Raw genomic sequence first — 17,191 nt, 5'->3', positions numbered from 1 at the left:
TATATATATATATATATATATGCCATGTCCTCCAATGTCAGCTTTACCCGGAATAAATGGGAATATTCAAATCTCTCATCAGTCATTTTTTCTGTTTGTCCAGAATCTACACAGAAAATATGGGTATTTATTGAAACCCCTCAAGCACAATATTTATTGTCCTTTTCTCTAAAATAAAATCTTTACTTGTATCTTATATTAAACTCCTGAAGGTAGTATGGCCGTAGGATAGTATACTTATATGATTCTTCACAGCCTCATATTTCCTTGGTGCTTTTCTTTTTACCATGCCATTTTTTGTTTTTTTTAAGTTGGGAGTCTCAGTATTTTACCCAGGCTAACTAACTCCTGAGCCCAAGTGATCCTCCTGCCTCAGCCTCCCAAGTAACTGGGATTGCATGCAAGCACCACAGTGCTAAGCTACATATTGCTTATTTTTGCAATAAAAACAAACAACTTACATAATGATAAATATTTCTGTTTTCTAGTGTGTATGTATTTTGCCCTAACAGAAGACTACTTCCCCATTTATTTGTAAAATTTCATTTCTATTCACATGGTCTGTGTTAAATCATTATCATTAAGTGGTAGAAGCTCTTCAGGCACTTTATCTGAAAAAGTGGAACAAAGCATTAAATTGAAGAAGTACTAAAGTAAGGTGACTAATATTGACTGGAATGAGAGGAGGTCTAGATGAGCCACTTTTTGTATACTATTTCTCTTCCTCTGTTTCTTTATCTATTGTCTCCTCCCTCTTACCATTCCTGGGTTGAGGCTGCAGAGCTATCATAAACATGCTTAACAGTGAACTGAGCAGGAAACATTACAGGTACTTATCTATAAGTACAGCTGCTTCTATATGTGCTTATTTTTACAACAACAAAAAAAAACAGATGGAAAAAAAGACTTACATAATGATAAATATTCTGGGTACTACTGAATATGTAAATGCTTTCTCCTAAAGAAATACTTCCACATGTAATAGTAAAAAAATCACATTCATATTTATTTTTACATTTCTTTAAGTACATATCCAACTCCAAAGTGAAAAATTGAAACAAAACAACTAATGGGACAGCAAATTATGATTATAGTAGTTGACAAACTCTTCTTCTGAAAGACCAAGTTTCTTAATTTTTTTTTTTTTTTTTTTTGGTACCAGGAATTGAACCAGGGGTACTTAACCACTGAGTGATGTCCTCAACCCTTTTTATTTTTTTATTTTGAGACATGGTCTCACTAAGTTATTTAGAGCCTTGCTAAATTGCTGAGGCTAGCTTTGAACTTGCAATCCTCCTGCTTCAGCCTCCCAAGCCACTGGGATTACAGCATGCACCATTGTACCCAGTCAAAGGTTCTTAACATTTAACTGTGAAACTTCAAAAATTTTAATCCCTTCTGAAATGATCTCTTGTATTTTTTCTATTTTATCCTAAATATAACTGCTACAAGAATTTCCCTCATATAATCCCTTATGGAAGGAATTTGTCTTTTTATTTAATACTTTCCAAGAGAAGTATCAGGATAATAAAAAGATATACATTTCAATTAACATTACCATTGATTTTAGAGTAATTTTGCTTAAGTTGCTGAGTAATTTGAAGATGAAAATTTCAACTATTAATAATAGCAACAACTACTAACTAGTTGAGAGCACTATTCCAAGAACTTAAATTATTAATTTGTTTTACCTTCACAGTGACATGTCATTATCACATCTATCTACTAACATGAGATATCATCCCCAATCTTAACACAGGGACACAAGTACAGAGAAGTTTAACAACTTGCCCAATATTCTATAAGTGACAGAAATGCCATTTAAACATTAGCAATCTGGTTTCACCATTGTGAAACACTGTTTATTGCTACTGAAAATACAAAGAGAGAAAGAAATTGGGAATCATCTCCACCAAAGTTCTTTGCTGCACTCAAGTTTAAAATGGAAACATTAAGAAATATTACAATAAAAATAATAATAGATATCCATGGTGAACTCCTAAATTTATATGAGAAATGAAAAATAGTGTTTGATCCTTACACCTAAGGAATTTATATCCCACTTAGAGATACTAAGCAAAAATATGTGAGAACATGCTTAATCAATAAAACCAAGGTCTTTGTCATTTCTCCTAAACCACCTCCTTTTACCATGATCCTTACATTAGCTAATGGCACAACTAATCTTTCAGACACCTACCTAGACCTGAAACATCTTCAGACCTCTTTCTAGACACCAGAGTGACTGTTCTGGGTCTCTCACATGAATGATTATAATAGCCTCCCTGCCCCCAGTCATTTGATTCTCTCATCAACTCTTCATATTGTTACAAATTTCCCTAAAATAAGGAAAATGTCTCTATTCTCTGGAAAATCATATCTAACATTTTCCATTAAATATAAAATAAATCCAAAATTTTCAGATGGCATACAAGATCTTCCACACATTACTTTCAAACAACCTTCCAGTTTCTTTTCTGGAAACATTTCTACATCGATTCTACACTCGCAGCTCTCCATTCTGATTTCCGTGACAGTGTCATTAACTTTTTTTTTAACCTACAGATGGTTTATCAGTCCAAATGGCTGTTTCTACTTAAGTTATACATGTATCCTTCGAATGCTTCCTTTACTTTTAGAAGAGGACTGCTAATACATTCCGATTAAAAAATAATGTCTTTTGCATTCTGCTATAAAGTACTCAGAGTGGAAATACAGCATGAATGCAATTTTGTCTTGTAGTGAGCTAGTTTATATATCTTTTTCAACTAGATATAAACTCCCTAAAGACAAAACTGTCTTATTCATCTTTTTATTTTCCCCACAGGACCTAGAACACTCCAATGCTCAAAACAGGGACTCATTAATTGTGAAAGTAATTAAGACAATATAAATCAAGTATAACATAGTAGTTACCCCTGTTCTCAGGGGAAATATTCCAAGACCCCAGTGTCTTACTGAAACTGTGGCAAGTACTATATATTGTACCCTATCCTACTTATACTGTTTTTTTCCTATTCATATCTATGACAAAATTTAATTTATAAATTAAGCACAATAAGAGACTTCTCAGTAATAATTAAAAACAGAATAATTTTACTTTAATAAAAGTTATGTGAATAAAGTCTCTCTCTCCCAAAATACCTTAATATACTATATTCTCCTATCTTGATGAGATGAAATGAACTGGAAAACACAATTACTATAATGCAGCATTAGGATACTATTTAAAAGTTACTTGACTACAAGTACCCCAATTGGGATACCACATCAGTCAATCTCATAGTCAAGACATGTACCAAGTGACTAACAGGAGGGTAGTGTATATAGAGGGATGACTCACATCTTGAATGGAATGAATATTACAAGATTTCAGGGCTAGGGTTGTGGCTTATCAGTAGAGCACTTGCATAGCACATGCAAGGCACATGGGTTTGATCCTCAGCACTGTATAAAAACAAATAAAATGAAGATATTGTGTCCAACTGCAACTAAGAAAAAAATATTTTTAAAAAGATTTCTTAACATTAGGCAGAACATTGTGCAATTTAAAGCCTATGAACTGTTTATTCAATATTTGCCATTTAATATTTCTGGAACACAGTTGACCATGGGTAACTGATACTGTGGAAAGCAAAACTACAGATGAGAGGGAACTACTGTATATTATATGTTGAGAATGAACTACAGATGTAAATAGTACCCACAGGAACACTTTCAATTGTAGGTGAATTTGGAAACAGCTGATTATTTGTGCATGCATGCATGTGTATCAATACAGATATATATGTCATTAAATACTTACAAACTTAGAATTTTGTCTTCTTGGTGAGATAAATCTTTTATAATTATATAATGATACACTTTTTCTCTAATAAAGGGTTTTCCTAGTTTGGTGTTAATATTTTATACAATTTTCTTAAAGACTGTGTTTTGTATCCTTTTTCCAATCTTTAATTTGCTATTTTTATATATCCTTATGCTTGTAAAGAGTACATGGACAAATACTTTAACCCAAGTAGATAACCTCTCTTATTTTTAACTCCAGCTTGCCCTCAATGTTTATTATGATTAGTAATATACAGTATTTGTATTTGTTTCCATCATCTTTTTATATGCATTCTATATTTGTCTTCCTTGTCATTTTCTCCACCACCACTCCCTTTTCCCCGTTATATTGTTTGTTCCTCTTTTATCTCTCATTCCTTTCTTCCACTCAATATCTATCCTTTCAGCAGTTGCACTAGCTATCGAAATATATAACAAGATCTAAAGTCAGACTCTACACCCTCCTCTTAAACAACATCTTTTAAGCATACTATTCTAATTTTTCCATCTAGTGAAACTACTGTGTTCTGGCGTTTTAATTCTAGCCTGTATCCCCTTGCAAATTGGGCATTGCTAATGTTTTAGAACATCAATGTTTGCTTATTTTACCTATATATTTATCATTGGCCTCCCTTCTTGATCCCAGTTCTTCCTTCTGCCTAAGTATTTACTTTTGGTGATAAAAACTCTCAATTTTTGCTAGTCTGAAATAGTTTTAGTTTGCCCTCTTTCTGGAGAAAGAATTTCACCTGATGTTTCTTAGTCTACATATGCAGCATTAGTTTGGATCACAAGTTGAACACCCCAAAGATTTTCACACAAAACACTACTAGACTAAACAAATTTGGTAATGTTTCAGAGTACAAAATCAACACCTATAAATTAGTTAGGTTTTATACGATAACAATAAACAATCCAAAAAGGAAATTAAGTTCCATTTACAATAGCGCCAAAAAGGATAAAATATTTAGGAACAAATTTAACCTAAAAGACTTGTATACTGAAATTACAAAATGTTGCTGGAAGAAATGAAGACAAAAACAAATAGTAAGACATTCCATGTTCATCATTGTGAAGACTTACCATCATTAAGATGACAATCTATGAACTGGATGTAATCCCTATCAAGTCAATGATGACTATGTATAATTCCACTTACATGACTACTTTAAGTAGTCAAATTCATAGAAACAGAAGTAGAATGGTGGTTATTAAAGCTATAGGGAGGGGGAAGAAAGAAGCTGTTTACTAGATATGGTTTTAGTTCCACAAGATTAAAAATTCTAGAGATCTACTTCACAACAATGTGAATATTCTTACACTACTGAACTTTACATTTTAAAACATTAAGACCATATAATAAGAGTGAGGGAGGGAAGAACAGAGTTCATTGGATTAGACAAAGGGGAAAGAAGGAAAAGAAGTGGGGATGGGAATAAGCAAGACAGTAGAATGAATCAGACATAACTTTCCTATGTTCATACATGAATGCATGACCAGTGAAATTCCACATCATGTACAACCACAAGAATGGGATCCTAATTAGAATAAGTTATACTCCATGTATGTATACTATGTCAAAATACACTCTACTATCATGTATATCTAAAGAGGAAAAAAGACTTTTTTTAAATATAAGGATGGAATAAACCATATTTTTAAACTAATTGTTTTATGCATTGCTAGAACAAGTAACCTTGTTATAATTTCTAAAATTGTGTGACTGTGATTTAAAGGTATGTTTTTTAGTTCAGCTTATTTCAATGTGATAGTTGAGTGGCCAACATAGCAGCTACCTCCTAAAACACAGGGATCTTTAAACAAGGTATGGGGAGGAGGACAGCATGACTGTATTGGCAAGTAACTTTTTATATGCTTTTACCAATTGCAAAGGTTCACTTGGTATTCTGGATGTACTGTTTTTAAGTATCTTGCTAAGGGTGATGACTTCATAGAAGCTTTAATCAGTATCTCAAGGCAAATAAACACAATGTGGTAAATAAATAAATAAATATGGTTGAGACAATAGTTATGTGCTTTTTACTACAATAATACTAAAAATGAACTCCAATGACTTTTTCTTCAGAAACAGAACACTCCATTCTAAAATTCATGTGGAATCTCAAAAGACCCCCTAAAGAGCCAAAGCAATTTTGAAAAAGAACAAAGTGTGAGATATTCTATTTCCTGGTTACAAAACTTACTATAAAATTACAATAATCAAAACAGTCCAATATTGACATAAAAACAGACATAAAGACCAAGGAAGAGCCGGGGATGTAAAGCAGTGGTGGAGCCCTTGCCTAGTATGTGCAAGGTCTTAGGTTCAATCCCCAGTACCATCAAAAAATAAGAAAAGATCAATGGAATAAAACAGAGAGACCAGAAAATAAACTCTCACATAATGTGATTAATTTATTTCCAATAGAGAAGCCAACAAATGGTTTTAGGAAAGCTGGATATACACAAGTAAAAAAATCAATTGGACCATTTCCTTATACCATATACAAAAATCAACTCAAAATGGACCAAAGTCCTAAATATAGGAGCTCAAACATTTATGAAACTCTTAGAACATAAGGAGAAAATTTCATAACACTGAATATGGCAATGATTTCTCTGACACCAAAAACATAACCAACAAAAAAAAATAGATAAACTTCATCAAAATTAAAACCTTTTGCATATCAAAAAACACTATCAATAGAGTGAAGGACAACCATGTAATAGAAGAAACATTTACAAATCCTATCTAATAAGGAGTTAATATCCATAATAAAGAACACCTACAAATCAACAGTGAAGAAAACAAACTCAATTTAAAAATGGGCAAAAGGACTTGAATAGACTTTCTCCAAAGAAGACATGCAAATGGCCAAACACAAGAAAAGGTATTCAATATCACTAATCCTTATGGAAATGCAAATTAAAACCACACTGAGATATCATTTCACACTCAGTAGATGGCTACAATAAAAAATAAATAATAGCAAACATTGACATGGAAAATGAAGCCTTGTACACTGCTGGTGAGGTTATAAAATAAAGCAGCAGCCATTTATAGGAAAGAGTATGGTGTTTCCTCAAAATATTCAAAATAGAATTACCATAATTTTTTCAATAATTCCATTTCTGGATATATACCCTAAAGAACTGAAGGCAAGAACTCAAACACTCATGTTTATAACAGCATACTTTTCACAACAGCCAAAAAGTGGAAGCAATCCAAGTATACATGAACAAACTGATTAATAAAGAAAATATAGTATATACTTACAATAGAATATTTTCAACAGTATGAAGGAAATTTTGAGACATGCTACAACATACAAAAGCCTCAAAAACATTATGCTAAGTGAAATAAGCTAGTCACTAAAAGACAAATATTGTTTGATTTCATTTATATGAAGTTCCTAGACCAGTGAAATTCATAGAGTAAAATGGTGGTTGCTAGAGCAGGGATAAGGAAGAAATGGAGAGTTAACCTTTAGTGGGTATAAAGTTTCAGTCTGGGAAGATGAAAAAAGTTCTGGAAATGAATGATGGTGATGATTATATACCAATGCAAATGTACTTATTATCACTGAACTATACACCTAAAAATGGTTGATAGTAAATTTTATATACATTTTACCACAATTTAAAATATACATGCATACATACATTATTTATGGCTTATGGTCACCTTACAATATCAAAGCTAGCAAAGACAGGCTAAGTGACTCCTCCTCACATTGCATTGCTCCAAACCTGCTTCCATTATCCCATCTCCGTCAGTGACCTCTTCTGCCTCTCTTTTCCACTTTTAAAGGATGTTTGTGATTACCCTGAGCTCACTCAGATAATCCTGGATGATCTCACCATCTTAAAATCATTAAATCCCATCTGCAAAGCCCCTTTTAATATGTGAAGTAACATATTCAAATACTGAAGGAATTAGAAAATGAACATCTTTGGGGTACCATTATTCTGTCTGCCATATACAGTAAGAGTTTAATATAAGCACACCTCACAACCAACAATTCTACTTCTACACACCCATATACATCAGGAGACATTTACTCATAGTAGCTTGATATATAATACCAAACAACTGAAAAACACCTAAAGGTCCATAAACAGTGAAATGGATTCATAATGAAGTACTATAAAGCGTTGAATAAATGAACCACAACTATCCACGTCAACTTGGAAGAATTTCAGAAACTGTCAAGAAAAAAAAGTTACAGAAGAATGCATACAGTAGGATTCTATTTACATAAAACTCAAACAGACACAATGAAAACATTATTAGCAACAGTCATGAAGTGCTATAATAATATAAAAGTAGGCAAGGGAATAAATGGCGGAGGGTGCAGGGGGAACCCCCTACCTCAGGAGAAAGCAATTATCTCTAGGGCAGAAAAGGATTAAATAGAGGTAGATAGAATGGGAGGCAAACTAGTAGTGTGTTATTTCATTTTCATATTTTACTTTATTTTTTCTTAAACCATATAAAAATATGTGTGTACAGTCTTTTACACATGATATTTCTCATTAAAAATTTAAATTGTAACAAATAAATTGAAAATCTGCTAAATGCAAGTTGTATGTAAAGGAGGAAGCAGTAGCCAAAAAAAAAAAAAAAATACTGTAACTGATGAAGGAGAAAAATCTTTAAAGATAAGAAACCTCAATGCTGGAGAGAAAGTTCTAGGTCATAAAAAAAAAAATAAAAAATAAAAAATAAAACACACTCAGAGATACATTCCTCTGTCCCAAGTTCCAAGAACAGGCTTCTAATGACCATCTAAATAAGCAGGGATCCACTGGTAATTAACAAGATGAACACCAACTCAATGTTACAAATTATCAGGAACTACCTACAGACAGAACCCAAATCTCCTAAAATTTTGTTTGGCTAACACAGTTGTTCAGATTCTTTTGTTTAAACAGAACAATGCCTTTACACAAAGCAGATAACAGTCAATTCACTTCTATTCTTTTTTTTAACTCTCCCTTTCTTCCTTTAAAAAAAAAAAATAAATAAATATATATATGTTATACAACTAGTCCCTGATACCACTTGAGTTTGAGGCTAGCTACAATCCTAAAAAGTCACCCAAAAGAATCCATCTATCTTCAAGGTCATTATTATGAATTATGTGATTTCAAGTCCCTCCAAACACTTTCCCTGCTCTCTCCCTTTACTCCTCCCACCTCCTTTAATCAAGGATATTGCCTTTTATTACACAATTGGACACACCTTGAGAAATTAAGTACAATCTTGAAAATTATGACTGCATGTACAAATGCTCTTTATGGAAAATATAGGTAGACTGGAAGTCAAGATCTAGGTTCTAGGACTTGTTTTCACAATATCTCACAGCATAAACCTTAGCCAAAATTTTTATTCTCTAGAGTTCAATTCCTTTCGTTTTTATATAAAAGTAGATTTCAATTAAACTGTAAATCTCCCAATATCCTCTATACAAACATTTACAATAAAATAAGCTTTTCAGCAAGTATAGATTCTTCCTGCTTTGGATGGGGTATGAAAAGGCAGGAGAGTGTGTTAGAAAAATAGGCTGACCTGGTAATTAAAATGGGAAGTGAAAAGAGAATAAGAAATCTGCCACTGTGGAAGACAGTGCCTGAGGACCATGAAAACAAGTCCATGAAAACTTTCCAGTTTTACTTATGGCTGCCGTTCACTCAGTGTATGAAAACATAAATTACAGAAATGTTACTATCTCATCTAATATAATTAAACTATTCTATCACACATCAACATTGCTTCTCATAATCTGTCAACTTTTATTCTCAAATGTGGCCAATTCTGCTATAATGAAGTTTTTGTGCTCCAATTTCATATTAATTTCAGTGTCAGTTAACTATCTGAAGATATCTGAATCTTATTTGTGCCTTAAATATTTCAACTTGTTGGAATGGTAAAACCAAAAGAAAAAGAACCAAGAAGAGAAGAAAGGGTCAGGACAATTTACAAGTTCTAAAATGCTTTGTAAAACACAAAACCAAAAAGGCTAAAATCAGGTTATGAAGGCCTTTGCAAGCAATGGTCAAGGGCATGAACTTTATCTCCTGAACAATGAAAAGCCATGAAGCATTCTTAAAATGGGGCAAGTGACTTAATCAAATTTGTGTTTTTGATAACTGATGTCAGAATACATAATGACAAAATAGGGTATAAAATTATTATGTAAACAGCATATTTTATTTATCTACAGAATATTATATTTATCTACAAAATATTAACATAAATTAGAATGAAACACTCATCATTGAAGCAAAAAAATCATTTCAAAAATACTACAATATTATTTTAAAAATTCAAAGTGAGAGCCAAACATGATGGCACACACCTGTAATCCCAACTACTCAGGAAGCAGAGGAAAGAGGATGACAAATGTAAAGTCAGTCTGGGCAATTTAGCCAGATCCTGCCCCAAAATAATACTCAAAAAGAGCTGAAAATATAGCTAAGTATTACATAGCTTGCTTTGCATGTTTGAGGCCCTAGGTTCAATTCCCAATGCAGGAAGGAAGGAAGGAAGGAAGGAAGGAAGGAAGGAAGGAAGGAAGGAAGGGAGGGAGGGAGGGATAAATTAACTAATTCACAGTGGGGAACTGCAAATTCCTTAGAGGGGTTAAATAATCATGTACACTTTAAAATCCCTCTCATTTTAAGTCTTCACACTACATATGTACACTTTTTTCAAATAAAATTAACACTTTAAATAGTATTTATGGGCATTAAGACCACAGAATTTTAAAATATTTACCAAGCCATTTAAAAAGCACTTGCCATTTTAGGTATAGAAAAGTATCTCACATACCAACTTGCCTTTCAAAACCCCATATTTACCTAACCACACAAAATGGTCTTGTTGAAAAGCTGAAAACTACATTGTAGAATATACAATAAAAATGTATTTGTTAGTTCTGATCAAAGCTTTCATTAGACAACTGATTTTTTAACAACTTCTTCTTAGTTTCAGTTGACTCCTGGCAGACAGATTACAAACTCAGTGCTTCTTTCTATTAACCCATCAAAGCAGAACACAGTCAGCAGTACTTAGATTTAAATTTTAAATCTCTTAATACTTTGAAAAAAAAACTTAGTTAAAAAGTGACATGTATAATATTTAAACCAACTATTATGCATTAAGTCAAATGTTTTACAAATATGTGCCATTATTTTTCAACACAGTACTTAACATCCCCAAAATTAAAAAATACTTTAAGTCCATTCTTACCCAATTAAAAACATTTATATTAATATGCATTTTCAAGTGGTTTCTAAGATGTTAATAAAAACATTTAAATTCTTAAGGAAATGAAAGTATAATGATTTTGTTATCAAAAAAAAATGAATACACATATGCTTTTTTTTTTAAAGTTCTCTCTTTCCAAAAAACACACAATATTTATTTTTTCCAAGCATCACGCTTAAAAAATATAGGTTAGCAATACCAATATTCAACATGAAAAATAAAACTTCAAAAATCACTAATTTGTGGTCCTTTATACTCTTATTTAATCTTTACCAGAAGTATTTACTAACTGAACACAAATAATTTTAGACTAAGAAAGTATTATAAAATTCATCTACTGGTATTCCCCTGGCTTTACAGGATCCCTGAAACTCAGAAAGGTTTACTGAAATTTAAAGGTTAAACAGGCGAGTCAAGACTTTGCTCAATCCTCGGCCTAAGGGTCCTCAGTCCTCAATCCTCTGCCTAAGAGTCCAGAACATTTTCCACTATGTCAGGTTCCACTCAAATACTTTTCTTCTTTCTTCACCTCTGAAACAACAAAGTATTTTTACAATTGTCATATACAACATATTGAAAATTACAAAATCTCTTGATCTTTTACTTCCATAAAAGTACTGGTTTCCTCTTAAATTCCTTATCGTAATATATATGTGAAGCATATACACACACACACACACACACACACACAAATCCTATTAAACTTCAAGAACAGCATAAATAAAAATTCTCGTTATTACAATCTCTACTAGGTTAAAAATATTCTTTTCTAGAAACACCCATATAGTATCAATTTCTGACACTAAACATTAAGCAACCACGTACAAACCCCTGAACTATTAACAAATATTTTAAGACTCCCCAAATTTTTCTACTCAGTTAATAAGGATTTTGTGCACCAAGAAAATATGCCCTTTTTAGAAGCACAAATTGTATTTTCCTCTAATACAAATTTAAAAAATGAAACTACCTAGCACAGCAGCGCACCTAGTCAAAGGCTGATAAAAGTTGCTATGAGGGAAAGAGCACCCCACTGGATTAAGAGGATTAGAAGTTGACTACACCCATCAAGTTGCAATGAAAATATATTAAACTATAATGTTAAGTTCAGCAAAATTGTCTACAAATGTTATGAAATGTGCTAAAAGAAATTCCCTTGTAATCAAAAGTCGAAAGTTATTCCATTCTATGAAAATAACGGATACTACTTTGCTGTACAATGAATCCTCTTAAAACAATTTTCTCGTGATACACATTTTCTAAGCAATGTCTATTATCATTGGGAGTAAACATAGAAAACAAAACGTGTAACATTATTTTCAAGCATTTAACCAAAAATTAAAGACCATAAGAGTGGCTTCTAAAGCCATATCAAAAAAGCAAAGTGTTGTCTCACTGGAACACCACAGGTCAGTGTTTAACATGTCATAAAATCAACATGGTTATCTTGTAGATTATCTTGAAGAGTACACATGACAGGAGAAAGAAAAGAAACAAAGTATCTCAGATGTAGTAAGGACAAGAAAATTTTGTTTCCAATATGCTAGGTTAAAGATATCACTAATCAATTAAGTCTGAAAACTAATGATATATACTCCTACTTAAAACCTCTGCACTTACCAGTTAAGTTGCACAGAACACAGAACTAAAAAAATCTAATCAAATCCTAACACCAACGCTTTCTAGACCTGTGAAGTTGGGTCACCTCAATAAACCTCAATTGGCTCATCTCTAAACTGAGGTTAATGTCACCTATCAAACAGAGTCCTTGAGAGGCTTTGAGACAACATATGTAAGGCACTTTGACTTTGTAAATGCTCAGTGAACAGTTGTTCTACTAAGTTTCCTGGTTATGTACACCAAATAGAGATCTCAATGCTATATAAAGATATGCTCAGTCCCTGATGATTTTGATTCTTTTAAAAATCAAAACTATGAAAGCCTACAAGAAAAAAAAAATGGAAATGTGCTGGCATCTTTCCAGACATTACCAGGTTTAAAGGTTAAATTGTTAAAACATTCCCCTAATTATGCAACAAATACACATTACCATGAGTTAGTCTGTATAACTTTGCATTTGCCCACATTCCTCTTTTTCATCTAAATAAGTCTCAGTTCCAAAGCTCATTTCTGTTCTTTTAATTACAAGATCGATGACTCCTCTCGTTATTATCAGTAATAACAAAATCCCGTTTAAAAATCAGATAGGGGCTGGGGTTGTGGCGCAGTGGTAGAGTGCTTGCCTAGCATGCATGAGGCACTGGGTTCAATCCTCAGCACCACATAAATGTAAAATAAAGATATTGTGTCCACCTAAAACTAAGAAATAAAATAAATATTTTTTTAAAAAATAAAATTCAGATAGGTTGTCTCATTTAAAGGTAGAATGTTGTTTTCGCGCCGATTATCATCATTGTTAACAGCAACAGATAAATGGCACCAAAGAGACCGACATCAAAGTACGCCCAAAGTGGAGTAGTGAACCTATCAAACAACACATAATCCGCCTTACTGCACAAAGTCTTCAACAACTGCAATATGAACAGCTGTCCCATTCCTACTGCAACAGAAAACGTACTTGCTTCTGTGTTTCTAAAAAGTTTTCTGTATTTGAAGAAACCTTTCCAGAACAAAAACTGATCCCCTCGCCTTTGTTTCCCCCCAGGTCAGCGCGCCATGCAGCAGCCAGCCCACGGGCACTGAGCCCGGCTTTCTGTCCACCTACCTGCTCTCTCGAAATACAAGGCAACGAAGGTCTCCTGAACATTTTGCCACTGCCATAGTGACCGGCTGCCGTTTCTCCTAGCGACGCGCAGCTGGACCTCCTCCGGGGTCTGATCACAGGCACTTTTTCTTCCAGGGTGCTGGGCACCCGGGGGTGAGGCGCGGCTTCCCTGAGGTGAAAGAAGTGATCCAAGCCCAGGGCCAGCAGGCATCCGACGGCCCCGACTAGGCAGGAGAGCAGCGGCCTGAGGGCAGTGGGCAGCGCCCCGAGGCTGGCGAAGGACACCCACCAGACCAAGCTGGCGACGAGCAGCATCAGGATGCTGTGCCCGAGCCGCACCGGGTGCGCGAGCGTCAGCAGCCCCACGCAGCTCAGCACCAACAACAACCNCCACCGGCGCCGCGACCGCCCGATGGGGACGCGAGCCGGGTACCCAGCTGGCAGAGCGCCGCCCGGGCTGAGTGCGGCTGCAGGGGTCCTATGACCGACCTGGACTGGTAGAGGCGGACGGGACGTCCGTGGATGGAAGAGGCAAGGCCGCCATCCTGGGACTCCAGGCGCGCAGGCTCTCTTTGGGAGTAAGTCACTGCCTCTGACAGGTCTTAAGAGAAAAAAGTGTTTGTGGTCCCCAAGGAGAGGGATACGGAGCTAAGAGTGAGAGGGACGGGACTGGTGCCTCTGCCCTCAGCCAGGGTCAGGGTGGGCAGAGCTATGACCCGTTGAGGGCCAGCCACCACAAGACCAGATGAAAAACCCTAATCGCTAGGTCTGGCCCCAACAGCAACGTGGATTCTTGGGCCAGGCAGTGCCTGTGATGTGCCCTCTGTGAGCATCCATATGGGCCTTGCTGAAGAACCGTGTTTCAGTTAGGCGAGGAACTGTTCCATTTTGCACCATTGCCACACACACACTGCTTCCCATCTCCTGCCTCCCTCCAGTGCAGCATAGATGTGCTGTCTCACGTGTTCTTCCCGCGTTCTCACTGTAACAGCATGTTCTAGAGAAGGGACATGGGTGTGGAGTCCCTGTATCCTCTTCCAGACCACCCCCCAGTTTAGATAGGTTGGCCTTGAAAGAAACCAAATGAGATGCTGTGAAGCACTGGTGAAACTAGTCCATTAGGAAACATGGACTTGAAAGTGGAAAGAAAAGAACTTTCCTGTACCAAAAGGATTGCTCTGGAATCTAACCAATCATAACTGCCTTAGAGAACTCCACCGAAATTCCCTTCGACCTCATGGCCTGCATTTCTCAAAGAGCTAATTCCACATTTTTCCAGGGAGATGAGAAACCTTACTGTGTGGTAAAGCCCACAAACAGGCCTATTTTTCACCAATTAATCTCTGCCCACAGCCATGACCTAAAGCAGAGCATTTTCGTATATGGTCATAGTTCACATACACAACAGAAATGACAAGAATTAGCACAAGAGTTTGACCAAGATAAAAAAGGACCAGAATTCCTTTTCCTGTTCTGTTGAATAAAGAAAGAAATATTTACTGGAGTTTTCTAATTGATTATCCAAATACTTGCCCTAGAAGATAAAAATTCATCAGATCTTTTTTCCACCAGACATGTAAATGGAAAAAAAAAAAGTTCATTTCAATAAAACTCAGCAAATACATTTTTTAATTTTATGCATAGAACTTATTATCATATTGAAGTTTAAAATAGGGTTCCTACACTTTTTGGAGGATGTAAGAAAGAGCATGACAAAACTAGCACCAACATTACTGAAATGCCTGTTGTAGATTCTCTTAGGAAGTAATTGATTAGAAAATTAGAACAAATTCAGATTAAAATTTTTGTGTTTTCTTTTTTAAATCTGAGGTTGTCATCCAGGATAGGATAGGCATGGTAATGGAAACAGTAATGGATTAGAAATCCAGTTTCTTGAATTTTGGTTCCAGCCCAGCTATTCATGCCCTGGTAGTAAGCAAGTTGCATGACTTTTATACGCCTCATAGTTCTCAGCTGTGAAATGAAACAATTTAATTAAGATGACTTATAAAGACTATAATACCTGTATCCAAAAAACATGCAGACATCCTAAAGATTCACCTTTTAGACTGTAAGAGCACCCTTTGAATAATTTGTACTACCCCATTAAACTGAACTCTCAGTGTTGATGAGTAAAAATAAAGGGGTTTATACCAAAGGACTGTTTTCTAGAAAATAAAACTCAAAGCCATCTTCGTAAAATTGTTTTAGTTCTCAATTCATTAGCCTTCTTTCAGCTGTCATCAAGATGTTTGTAGAACTAAAAGCCCAACTCTCAATAACCCCTGGTTGGAGTGCATTCCTCTGAACACCAACCCAGCACCTGAGAGAATTCTAAAATAAAATGTAAGAACATGACCAAAGACCATCAGAAGTTTACTTAACTAAAAATATTCACAAAAAGAATGAGCTAGCTATGTTTATAGCAACTCCCTTCTCTGTTTACAATCTTTGTCAAAGATTATTACTAGGCTGCATTTCTTAGAGGTCAACTTATTTAATTATTCTTCTGCCAAACTTACACAACCAATAGATTTACTTAGCTCTTGTCTTTAGGTTCAAGAACTTATGACCATTATCCATTGTGACGAAAGGTCTCATATCACATACCTTTGGCTTTTCTTGACACTCTATACCCCAGCCTCATTTTACCTGACTTTATTTTCGCTCACATCTTGATCCATGATCTCTCTCCTTTCTAGTGGATATTTTCATTCTTCCAACTTGACAATCCATGACATGGAATCCTAGTGATCACCACCCATTTTCCAAATTATTCTGGGGCAATGTAACCCCCTGTGTATTCCTTTTTTCTAATAATGGTATCCATAGACCCAGAGTTCCCTCATGTGACTCAGCTTGTAGGGTGAGAATTTTGTTGTTTTTGCTGTTCTCCTATACCCATACCAATAAGACACCAATGCCCCAATTACATATGGAAGAACCCCACCTAGATCTTTATATTTAATTCCCTTGCTTCTTTCATTTCATCTGTTCTCTTTGTACCACTCCCTCCAACAATATTTAATGTCTCTTCATTAATGAATACATTCATTTATTCAACAGTTTCGGGACCTAATACTGCCTTTAATCCCCAGTTTAAAGCTTAAGGTCTCCATTAACATTGACAGAAATTCTAGATGCCACCTGGTTTCCACTGAAGTACCAGTTGGGACATACCATTACTAGGCTTGACCCAACTGTTGGAGCCTACTCCACCTGGGACCTCTGCGGCTAACCATTGCTGCATGGAAATTGCCCTGCCTCCCTGTAATTCCCTGTCCTCTCCTGGAACCTTAATTCTCAAAGAAACAACTGGGTCTTACATTAGGTCTCAGCCCCTCTTTCCCTCCTGCCCTATCTTC

At 35.1% G+C, this 17,191-nt stretch overlaps 1 protein-coding gene across 1 annotated transcript in view; it reads right to left on the bottom strand.

Moving 5' to 3' along the window:
- Window positions 1–16,510, bottom strand: part of Pde3b (phosphodiesterase 3B) — a 165,147-nt gene extending 148,637 nt beyond the window's left edge. The window contains exons 1-2 of the mRNA XM_048788202.1: window positions 16,479–16,510; window positions 13,827–14,427 (exon numbers count right to left, since the gene is read on the bottom strand). Of these exons, the coding sequence (XP_048644159.1) occupies window positions 13,827–14,427; window positions 16,479–16,510 (633 nt within the window). The remainder of the gene's footprint in view (window positions 1–13,826; window positions 14,428–16,478) is intronic.
- Between the last annotated feature and the right edge of the window lie 681 nt (window positions 16,511–17,191).

The sequence above is a fragment of the Marmota marmota genome, unplaced genomic scaffold (genome assembly GCF_001458135.2).
Source record: "Marmota marmota marmota unplaced genomic scaffold, marMar, whole genome shotgun sequence".
Taxonomy (NCBI): Eukaryota; Metazoa; Chordata; class Mammalia; order Rodentia; family Sciuridae; genus Marmota; species Marmota marmota.
This window is presented reverse-complemented; position numbering and strand designations above follow the sequence as displayed.